This window comes from Lynx rufus, unplaced genomic scaffold (genome assembly GCF_022079265.1).
Source record: "Lynx rufus isolate CCGP_SWC_20201006 ecotype Redwood Valley unplaced genomic scaffold, mLynRuf1.p SCAF_1, whole genome shotgun sequence".
NCBI lineage: Eukaryota > Metazoa > Chordata > Mammalia > Carnivora > Felidae > Lynx > Lynx rufus.
In genome coordinates this window covers 2,311,566-2,323,741 of record NW_025814823.1, presented here as the reverse complement: position 1 = coordinate 2,323,741, position 12,176 = coordinate 2,311,566, and the positions used below count along the sequence as shown (strand labels likewise).

Sequence of the window (12,176 nt, the reverse complement as noted above, 5' to 3'; positions counted from 1 at the left end):
TGAGCCGAAGTCGGACGCTCAACCGTCTGAGCCACCCAGGTGCCCCCAAACTAGTTACTTTATATCTGGTTGTATTTTTCCCCTGAAGAAAGGAAGCCAGGGCAGGGGGAAGGCAAATTCCAGAAAAATTCTGACCTTGTGGCAGAATATTAGTCTAAGTAGGAGGTTAATTCAGCATTCGTATAAAGCATTAATACAAATATGTAATTTTAGGAATTAAAAGTTATTCTTAAGGCGAATTCATAAAATAAAAACCGAAGACAGAAAATTTAAGTTATTTTAAGAGAGGGGTGCCTGCGTGGCTCATTCGGTTAAGTGTCCAGTTCTTGATTTCGTCTCAGGTCATTATCTCAAGGTTTGTGAGTTCGATCCCAGCGTTGGGATGCTCTCTCTCTCCCTGTTTCTCTGCCCTGTGCACATGCACGCTCTCTCTCCTCTCTCTCTCAGAATAAATAAATACACTTTAAAAAATTTACCTTAAGAGAAAAGTATCTGAGAGATAAAAGATTAATCTGTAGTACTCACACGAGAGACTCCTTTTCAAGGGCCTCAGAAGCACACTTCACTCCCGCAGAGAAGTAACCTCCACAGGCCTCATTCCCTGCCATTAACCTGCCCCACTTTGGGGAGTGCCTTAAATGCCGCCTGCTGTTCTGGCCAGACTTCCCTCGCCCGTCGGCTTCCTGCCCATTGGCCATCCTCCTCTGTTAAAGTCATCTCTGGAACCACCGGAGGTCTTGTTCTTTCTCACGTTTTCATTTTGTTACACTGTGCCGTCTCTCATATCTGTAATTAAACCACAACTTCTCTAAGAGGAAGACTCCGTGTGGTCGTTGGCCTAGCATGTTGCCTAAATGTTCTCTGGCACGTAACAGATAGTCCTCTAAGATTGCATTCCAGGGGCGCCTGGGTGGCTCAGTCGGTGAAGCATCTGACTTCGGCTCAGGTCACGATCCCTCGGTTTGTGGGTTCGAGCCCCGCGTCGGGCTCAGAGCCTGGAGTCCTCTTCGGATTCTGTGTCTCCTTCCTCTCTGCCCCTCGCCCACTCACAGTGTATCTCTCTCTCCTTCAAAAATAAATAAACATTAAAAGAAATCAAAATTGCATTCCATGCTAATTATATTTCATGCTGATTAATGTTAACATTGACATTGCTGATGACAAATTATTCTGACCTATTTGAGTGAGTCTCTGGAATATTTTTGTTACAAACCTGAGTTAGCCTTTCTGTGAATTGAAAGTGTGAAGACTACATGTTTTTAAAACTATTTTCCAGTTAAAACTGTTTGGCACTTTATATGGATCTTTTTCCCAGTTATAATTGGTATCACTTATCAGCAAAATTAAATCCACTTAGCAATAACGTTGTCATAAATTTTAGAAAGAATACATTGACTTTATCAACACCGAAATAAAAGCATGAAATTATCACCAAGTAATTTTATTTTCTTTTTCATTTAGACACTTTTTTGATGTAAAATATTTCTAAAATATCCTAGGTGAAATGTTTGCCCCCTGGTAGCCAACATTTTATCGGTTTAATGACTCACAGCTATTTTATAGAATGTTTTTCCTTTTCCTGACCTAGATCTTCTCTAAATTGAAGTTATTCACTGTATTACCGTATTTTATGTGGTCTATAGTCATTTCAGAGTTCATTACCTATAAAATGAAGTCGCTTAAAGTAAAGAAACCTGATCTTGGCAGCCTTGTGCACAAAACAGGTTTTTTAAGTTGCACTACCTGACTGTAGATTATAAGAACATATGCCTAATATCATATTCCGTGTCCACAATCATGAAGGTAATTATTAAAACCAGTAGAATTCACAATGAAGTATATCCTGTCCTGTGCCCGGAAGAAAGCTGTGAATTTTAAACCTTTTGTTCCCTTACATAAAGTAAAGGGGCCGTGCCTCCAAAGCTACCGCCTCTGTCTCGGGCAGCCGACAGGACAGCCGCGTCCTCTCCCCGTCACCGTCACCGTGTGACAGGAGCACCGTTCCCTGTGACGGGAAGGGCCGCCTGCCTCCCGCATTGGTGCCGGGCCTCTTCTGTTGCCTTCCCGAGACTTCTCACCCTGCTGTTACGCCCTCCCCTGCCCCATTCTCTGTCCCGCACTCTGCCGCGCTTTCTTACATAGCGACTTCCGGACATCTCCCATCTTTGAGCAAAAGCCTCCCTCCGGTGACCCTACATCTGCCTCCTGCTCTCTCCATACTTCTCGGCCCTTTTCGTAGCCAAGCCCTTTGGGCTGCACCCACCCTCCGGCGACACCACTCTTGTCGGGACCATCAGTGACCTCCCTGTTACCGGACCCGGGGAAGATATTCTGCATTCTCGACGCCCAGGACCCCGGCAGTACCGATGCTGTTACCTACTCTCACCCCAGGGCTTCTAGGACCCCGTACTTTGTCGTGTTGTTTTCTTACCATCCTAGGGGTTCCCTCCTAGGAAACCTTCCGTGAAATTCGGCCATGAGCCACCTAAACTGGGGAAATCAAACAGGCCCTTCTGATGGGGGGAGTCTGAATGAAGGGGCTGACCTCTCAGTCCTGAGCAAGCAGTGAGAAAGCCCATCTCACAGGAGGGGATGGAGTTTGAAGGCGAAATGTAAGAAACTCGGAAGGAAGTAGGAGGCTGTTGGGCAGATGAAGGGCAATGTCTTTGAGACCTGAAGTGTGACGCGGGGGTCGAGACTTCAGAGAGCAGTAGGCAGACACCCCTTTTCTTGGCAGAGGGAAGGTCGCGAGTGGTGGCAGTGCTTCCGTAACACGGATGGTGATGCAGGCCTGGAAGCGGCGGTGAGGTTTGAAGGGAAGGTAGTTACGACGGTTTCCAAAACTGTGTTTACTTACGGTCTTAGCTCTTCAGGCAGGGAAAAAAAAATCTGTAGGTTTTCTTTATTCTCTTCTTCTTTTGGGGGGAGGGTTTTTTTTTTTTTTAAGTTTTATTCTCTTCTTGAAATTGAGAGCACTGTTCTCCTCATTCAGCCTCTGCTCGCAGCATAAGATGCGTGAAGCATTTTCGCATATTGGCAGATGAGGAATTGGAAAAGCATCGTCATGACAAGTATTCTGTCAGGATTCTCTTAGAGTGTGGCCATTTCCAGAAACCGTGGTTCTGGTCTCCAGGAGAAGGACTGTGAATCTGTGTATCTTTACAGATATATAGAGGACACTGAGGGAGATGATCGGGAACTTCTTTATTTTCTTTACTTTCAGGCACCTATATGTCTGTATGTCTCTCTCTCCATATATATATATATATATATATATATATATATATATATATATATATATAAACTGTCACTCTCTCTCTCCCCATATATATATATATATGTATGTATATATATATATATATATATATATATATATATATATATAAAACTGTCAAGGGAGATAAATTCATCAGCCTACTCACACATTTTCCTGTTGGGTAGTTCTCTCTCCCTGTTCCTTACATAGCTGGAGAACTATTTATATTCCCAGAAAGAATAGGGGCATCGTACATTTCCAAGATTTCTAAAAGCATTAAAAGCCAGTATTTCTAGATGGCTGGGGAGAAGGCCCTTCGTGATGGACTGTCAGAAAAGCAAAACGGAAGTCCGTAGCAGAAAGGTTGATATTTTTTCCTTTAGGTAAAGTGCACAAGGATAATAGTGTGAGAAATAGGGGAAAGGAGACAGACAGAAAGAGAGAGAGAGAGAGCTTAGGAGGAAGCAGAGGAATAAGTGACTGCAAGGATAGACAATATCGATGGCATTCATTTCAAAGTCAGCAAGAAGGAATAAATAATCTGCACTGGGCAGCCGCAGGAGGGGAATGAAACCTAACTTCCTGCCATTGACCCCGGGGCGTATGAAAGCACAGCCTTCGTTAATGAAGGACAGGTAGGGAGATCGGGACTCAAGAGTATGACTGAATGATGGCAAGAAGGGTAAGCAGCCGACAGGGAGATGCGCGGCAGCGTTGCGTGCGAAAGGGCAGAGTGAGAGCCGCGAGCTCCCCGTTCCTCCAAATGCTGGCCTCCCTTAGCGTGGGCTTTCCTGTGCCGGCCCGCGTTCCACTCTGACCGCGAGGTCAGGCCCGACCATTCGCGTTCTCCGTCCCTCCAGCAGCACGTCTGCTGCACGACTCTGGAGCTGGCAAGAGGGCGCCCAGCCCTGGGGACGGAAGGGGTCCGGAGCCTCACCACTCCTGTGTGCCCTTGGAGCTCGTACGTTTCTTTAGTGTCTACTGCATCTGTAAGATGAAGGCAACGGTCTCTGCTTCCACAGTTACGGTGGGAATAACGTCCGTACGGCTTCTCCACCGTGCCTTGAGGTCAAGGCCGGAAAGATCTCTTTTTTATTAGGCAAATCCAAGTGCCACGAGTTCTCTTGGATTCTTTGAAACTCCGTGATCCCAGTTCTCTTGGGACCTCTCTTTCTGTCGTCGGTTTCTCCGCCTCCTCCTGGCCACGCAACACCGGTGCTCCCTAGGATCTGTCCGCTTACGGTTCTCCTGCTCCCCTTGGTTTGACATCCGTGTGTGCCGCTGGGACTCTCAGATCCCAGATCCCCGGCCGTGTCCCCGTCTCCGGCCCAGGCCGCTCTCCTGAGCCTCAGCCTGCTGCCCGATGCCTGCTCGCGCGTCTCTCAGTTCCCTGGAGCTTCCGGTATTCCAGACCCAACTCATCATCTTCCCCTAAACCCGCACCTTTATTTCTAGTGTCGTTTGGTAGGACTGCTTTTCACCCACCCCGTCGAAACCCAGCAAATCTCTTGGAACCCTTTCTCTCGGTGCCGCTCCCACCCCGCAGATGGAGTCAAACACAGTCTTCCTGATGTCGCCTGCTGGGTATTTATCTACTTCCTCCTCCCTTCTGCGGCTAGAGAAGAAGTTACAGGAAACAGACCAAGAAAAAAATCTTGGAGAGGGTCTTAACAGCTTTTTGTTTTTCTCTGAAATACACAAATTGAAATGTGCATTTTCAACTTAAAGAAAAAACACTGATACGGGGCGCCTGGGTGGCTCTGTCGGTTGAGCGTCTGACTTCGGCTTAGGTCACAATCTCACGGTTAGCGGGTTCGAGCCCCGCGTCCGGCTCTGTGCCGACAGCTCGGAGCCTGGAGCCTCCCTTGGATTCTGTGTCTCCCTCTCTCTCTCTGCCCCTCCCCTGCTCATGCTTTGTCTCACTGTTTCTCAAAAATAAATAAATATAAAAAAATTTTTTTAAAAACACTAATATGAATATTATAATAGAGGAGAGATTCAACAGGTACACTTTTTTCACATATGCTTTGTTGATTTTTTTTATTTCTTTATTGATATTAATGAAGTCACTTGAAAAGAATGTAAAATTTAGCTACATTGAGAACAATTTTAAATATTCCATTTTACCACATAAAATAAATATCAAAAATTACACCATATGATAACTAGCAAAAAATAGTATACCTTTGAAATAAGAAAATAACTTATCCACCATTCATTACTATAAAGAAAAGTACGAGTTATCGTGCTTTTTTTTTGCAAGTTCCAAAAAGGTTTTATTACCTCCAGAGAGGAGAGGTTCAGTCCTTGGCTGCCGCTTCCCTCATGTCTTCCTCTCGGCACAGACGTGTGTCCCCACCCTGTTCTTGGTGAACTTGAGGACGCACTTGTCCTCGGAGACCTTGAGCAGCCCCATGGCACACCGCTCGATGGACAACGCTGCACACCTCTCACATCACGTCCTGCGCGAGCCTGGTGTGCTTGCCGAGGCGCCCGTGGCCGCGGCTGTGCCTCAACTTGCTCCCGTCCTTAGTCGCCTTGTGGCCCTCGTTGAGGCCCAAGGCCAAAGGGCAGTGCACAGCCACGGCTGCTACTCCTCAGGGACTCGTGCAGCGTGCAGCTCGTATGCGTTCTTGTAAACTGAGCAGAATTCTGGGGGTGCCTGGGTGGCTCAGTCGGTAAGCATCCGACTTCGGCTCGGGTCATGATCTCACAGCTTGTGGGTTCAAGCCCCGTGTCGGCCTCTGTCCTGACATCTCGGAGCCTGGAGCCTGGTTTGGATTCTGACTCCCTCTCTCTGCGCCTCCCCCGCTCGCACTTTGTGTGTCTGTCTCTCTCTCTCTCTCTCTCTCTCTCTCTCTCCTTCAAAAATAAATATAGGGGCGCCTGGGTGGCTCAGTTGGATAAGCGTCCGACTTCGGCTCAGGTCATGATCTCGCTTGTGGGTTCGAGCCCCACGTCGGGCTCTGTGCTGACAGCTCGGAGCCTGGAGCCTGCTTCGGATTCTGGGTCTCCCTCTGTCTCTCTCTCTCAAGGGTAAATAAACATTTAAATAAATAAGTAAATATTAATTTTTTTTTATTTTAAACTGAGCAGAATTCTCGATATAATACAGTCCTTAAAGATGTACTGAATATAAATTAAATACATTGTAAGGTATATAAACATGTTCTTATGATAGATGTATTAATCTCGCTTTGGGAAACAGAGTTCTCAAAATTGCATTCAGTAGCAAGTCATTTTTTAGAATGGTTCCAAATTTAAAATATTTTTAGAGAAGCATAGTCATTAACAGAATTTAATCCTCTCTTCTTGTGGCCCGCCCTTAAGGATTCATTAACAAATTTTTAAATATAGTTATTTAAAATACTTTCCTATTTGGCATGTACTTTTAAAACATTGCCATTTACTTTACAATTAAATGTAAGAGATATGTATTGTTTTTCCTGTATTCCAAAGTGGCAGTTTCCTTTAAAAGCGTTTTCAGAAGGCAGATATTGAGAATGCTATTGTAGAATTATATTTTTTTTAATTTTAATTGTAGAACGATATTGTTTATGATGCACTTGAGAGTGTAGGTGCTGTTTTATACTGTCTCAACTCTGTTTATTCAAGCTTTTTATTCAAGTCAGCATGTCAAAGAAAGACACTGGAATTTTCTTTCTCACAAAGTCCCCATTTAGAAGACGTGTACCTGTGTGGAAAGAAGAGAAGAGTGAGGCCTCCTCTTGGCACTAAGCCCATGTCAGTCTAGCATTTTGGCCATTTTTTCACATTACCATAGTCCTTTGAAAATTGGAGGGGGGAAAAAAGCCACTCTCCACTTTACTGAGGCTGCCAAGGGATGAAATACTTTGATCCTTCAACTGACACCAGAGCACTTCTCTCGGGTACACGATATGACAAAACACATTTTTTTTCTCTCTCCATATAAACACTGAACGTTTTTAAGGAAAAATATCTGAAAACGCACTGTGGGCTTTTTTATTAAAAAGAAGTACACTGGCTCCAAAATAAAAACAACCAAAAAGTTGGTAATGCACAAAAATATAAGTCATTAAAAATATTATTTTAATATTATCATTTAAATTTAAAATATATGCCTGAAGTTACTTGTAGCTAAACCATTGAATTACCTGGATAGAAAGTCCTTACCTGCCTTGCTCTGAACTTGGGCCCCAAGTCTATGCGCCATCTGATTGGGAGCCGTTAGGATCACTGCCATCACCCTCTGCGGGAGTTCATTCCTGTGTCTAGGCTACCATAGGCCTTAGTTCCCATTGCTTCTTCCACATGGATGTTATTTCGGACCATCAGTGACTTTTTAATTTTCATATTTAGTTTTCATATTCAGCCTTATCTGTCATCCCACCCCACTTAATTAAATTTTCATCCATCCTTTGAAGACCATTTTTAGAATTACTTCCTCTGTGACATCTCTGATCACCTCTGACATCTCTGCAAATGATTTCACATACTTCCAAAGTCGGTAACTTTTACTATCACGGTCTCTTAGTTGTATATAGCATTTTTATAAACATTTTTATTCCGGCCTCCTTGATGGAAGTGTACAGTACCATCTATTACAAATTCTTGCCAAAAATCCAACTTGAATCTCAGCACACTTCTGGATCCAAGGACTAGTGTGTAGAAAATACAGAAGTTAGAGGAACATTTGAAATGACACCAAGAAGATGCAGTCAGCAAAATTCTAGACGATAAGAAACTTTACAGGACTGACGACCAGGCATCTTTAACAACTAAGTTGAAAGAGAGGGGGGAAAGACACGGGAGAATCTATAGATTTTTTAAAAGAGATTTACAGGGGCGCCTGGGTGGCGCAGTCGGTTAAGCGTCCGACTTCAGCCAGGTCACGATCTCGCGGTCCGTGAGTTTGAGCCCCGTGTCAGGCTCTGGGCTGATGGCTCGGAGCCTGGAGCCTGTTTCCAATTCTGTGTCTCCCTCTCTCTCTGCCCCTCCCCCGTTCATGCTCTGTCTCTCTCTGTCCCAAAAATAAATAAACGTTGAAAAAAAAAAATTTAAAAGAGATTTACAGCACAGGGAACAAAAGAAAAATGTTAAACTTTTGTGAATCAAAGTACACAGAAAAGAGAGTGAAAAGACAACCCACAGAATGGGAGAAAATATTTGCAAATCATATACAGGGGTTAAAATCCAGTATATATAAAGAACTCCTGTAACTCAACGACAACAAAAAACCAAACAACCCAATTGAAAGGGAAAGACTGGAATAGACATTTCTTTGAAGAAGATACGTGATTGACTAATTCCCACATGAAAAGATGCTCCACATCACCAACCATTAGGGAAATGCACATCAAAACCACAATGAGACAGCACATAATAAATACCATTATTATCAAGAAAAAAAATTAACAAGTGCTGGCAAGGATGTGGAGAAATGATAACCTCTCTGCACTGTTGGTGGGAATGTAAAATGGTGCCACCACTTTTGAAAAAAGCATGGGTGTTCCTCAAATTAAACATAGAGAATGACCATATGATCCAACAGTTCCCCTCTGGGTACGTACCCAAAAGAATTAAAAGCAGAGATTCAAACAGATATTTGTACACCAGTGTTTGTAGCAGCATTAATCACAATAGCCAAAGAGTGGAAACAACCCAGGTGTCCATCAACGGATGGATAACAAAATGTGGCCTATGCATATAGTGGAGTATTATTCAACCTTAAACAGGAATGGAATTCTGACACGTGCTACCATGTGGATGAACCTTGAAGACATGATGCTAAGTGAAGTGAGCCAGGCACAAAAGGACAAATATTGTATGATTCCATCTATATGAGGTCCCTAGAGTAGGCGAATTCATAGAGACAGCAAATAGGGTAGAGATTATAGGGGCTGGAGGCAGAATGAATGGAGTTAGTGTTTCATGGGTATGGGGTTTCAGTTTGTGGTGATAAAAAAAGTTTTGATAATCACTGCAAAACAGTGTGAATTTACTTAATGCCACTACCCTGTACATTTAAAAATGGCTAAAATGGCAAATTCTGTTATGGGTATTTTGCCACAACAACAACAACAACAAAAAAGTGACCTGAGTCCTGTTGACCAAGTACAATGCAAGGACCTTCCTTGAATCCTGATTTGAGAACACTTGAAAAATTAGTTTTCTGATACAGGGACGTTTGTAAAAAGTGGTATGAATCTGATGATATTGAGGGATTATTGGTAATTATTTGGAGGGAGGGAGCCGTGCTTCTAGAGATACAGCTTGGATTTTCTACTATGAAATAATATATGAGATTTGTTTCAAAATAACCCAGTGGGAAGTGGGAGAAAGGAATGGAAAGAGGTATAGATAAACCAAGATCTGTCATTAATTACTAATGATTACATTATTACATAATGATTAATTATTATTACATAATAATTACATTATTAATGTCTGATAATTACTGAAGCTGATATATGTATAATACAGTTATTCATTATATTCTCTCTACTTTTGTGTGTGATTGAAGTTTTCCATGATAAAGTTTTTTTTAATTGTGTATTTCGCTATTATATCAAATTTATGATCCGGAAGGAAAATTTTTTTGGCTTATCGGGAGGCCATGGTTTACAAGATACATTTTCTGTATCTGTTGCTATTCTTTTCATTGCAGGCACATAAAAGCAGACACTATCTATTTGAGCAAGAAAGGACAGACGTGGAGCTAGTGGCCAGACACAGAGCTAGCTTCAAGTTCAACTTAATCCAGGGCTCAGACATCACCAGTATCCATCTTTCATACCTGCCAATTAGGATTGGCTGCATTCTCAGGCCCTAAACACCGGCCGTCTGGCAGTTCCAGGCCCTCTTGCCACTGCCTCACATTCCTAAGTGAAACATTCTCACATCATCAGAGCCCAGGAGGGCTGGCGGAGGGAAAAAAATGAGGTGAAGGATTCAGCGTTCTCCTCAGAAATGCCACTCTGAGTGACCCAGGCTAGGTCAAGGCCCATCGCGAGTGCCTGCAGCCAGACACGTGCAGCTGCTCCTTAGCTTGGCTCAGCTCCTTGCCCATCTGTGCGCCGATTCTGTGAGAGGACAGCGATTGGCTGAGCCAGCCAGCATCCACCTTGAGGGGTGACAATGGGTAGTCCTGCGCCTGGCCTGCATGTCGAGAATGCAGAAGGCACGGTTCCCCGAAGGAAGATCAAGTTACTGCTGCAAAGATTTAATTTTCTTATTTTAAATAATATAGTTTGGCCTTTGGTATACCAAGATCTCCGTCACTCTCCTGAATTTTCAAATTGCTTCACTTGAGATACTGTGAATGGTGAAATTTGAGTGCGAATCGCATAAAGTGCCATGCAAATCAAACCTGTAGTGGATGCCTGTTATTTGCTAGCCAACATCCATCCCTCCTTTTACTGGTAATCGTAACCTGATGAAAAAACACAGTATCTTTTTTTAAGTATTAGTACTGTACTTAACTCTCTATTGTAGAAGTTTTCCACCGTATCAAAGAGAGGTAAATTAAAGTAAAAATGTGTGTGTTTTTAATTCAGTGAAGTTTCCATATAGTACCTATATGTGATTACTTCTAAACCATCTAAAACTTATTTCCTGATGTTTTTATTTTCTCTCTTTCAGGACTGATATCATATACCGAGTATCTTTTCTTGCTTACCATCCTCACTAGTAAGTATCCCACAGTTTGTCTCTGTGATCATGTGGAATTCTCTGTTCTTGCCAAACAGTGTTTTGGAAGTTTGGCATTTATGTCTTTTTTCATTGCTATCTTAGTTTCCGTGTCAACAAAATGATACTGTTGGATTAGGTTATCCCTTCTACCTCCCTTGTACTATGGCTCCCCATAACTTTGTCTCCTTAAAAGACTTGTTGAACAGAAGAATAAGACTTAACCTTCGCATATTTAAAACCCCTCATTAGATACTCTTCAAACTTCCTGATCAGTACTCTTCAGACTGGTCATGAAAATCGAGGAATGAGTGAGAAACTTTCACAACTTGGAGCAGAGTAAGGAGACATAACAACTAAATGCAACATGATTTCTTTCAATTTTTTTTTAATGTTTATTTTTGAGAGAGAGAGAGAGAGAACAGGGGAGGGGCAGAGAGAGAAAGAGGAAGAAACAGAATCTGAAGCAGGCTTCAAGCTCCTAGCTGTCAGCACAGAGCTGGACTCATGAGCTCAAACTCAGGAGCCTTGAGATCATGACCTGAGCCGAAGTCAGACGCTTAACCAACTGAGCCACCCAAGTGCCCCCAACGTGACTTCTTATATATGATCCTAAAATAGAAAAATAGCATTGATGGACATGAAATCCAAATAAAGTCTGTAGTTCAGTTGAAAATACTACTACCAGTGTTAATTTCTTAGTTTTGACAACAATACTGTGGTTATATAAGATGTTAAAAATAGAGGAAGCTGGGTGAAGAGTATGAGAACTCACTATGCTATCTTTACAACATTTCTTAGGGCTAAAATTATTTAAAAATAAAGTTTGGTTTGTTTCCTATTTATTTATTTTTGAGAGAGAGAGAACAAGCAGAGGAGGGGCAGAGAGAGAGGCAGACACAGAATCCGAAGCCGGTTCCAGTCCCTGAGCTGTCAGCACAGAGCCCGACGGGGGGCTCGAACCCACCAACAGTGAGATCCTCACTTGAGCTGAAGTCGGAGACTTAGCCAGCTGACCACCCAGGCGCCCCTCGAAATAAAAAGCTTTTTAAAAACCCTACTCTGAGAGGGGCGACGGTTGGTTAAGCGTCTGAGTCTTGATATTGGCTCCGGTCGAGGTCTGGCAGTCATGAGATCGAGCCTCGTGTCGGGCTCCACACGGAGCATGGAGCCTGCTTGGGATTCTTTCTGTCACTCTGTCTCTGCCCCTCCCCTGCTCACTCGCTCTCGCCCTCTCGCTCTCAAAATA

At 43.3% G+C, this 12,176-nt stretch overlaps 1 protein-coding gene across 1 annotated transcript in view; it reads left to right on the top strand.

Annotated features, from left to right (window-relative positions):
• The window catches only part of MICU2 (mitochondrial calcium uptake 2), a 146,685-nt gene that overhangs the window by 68,177 nt on the left and 66,332 nt on the right, over positions 1 to 12,176 (top strand). The window contains exon 5 of the mRNA XM_047077727.1: positions 10,880 to 10,927. Within this exon, the coding sequence (XP_046933683.1) occupies positions 10,880 to 10,927 (48 nt within the window). The remainder of the gene's footprint in view (positions 1 to 10,879; positions 10,928 to 12,176) is intronic.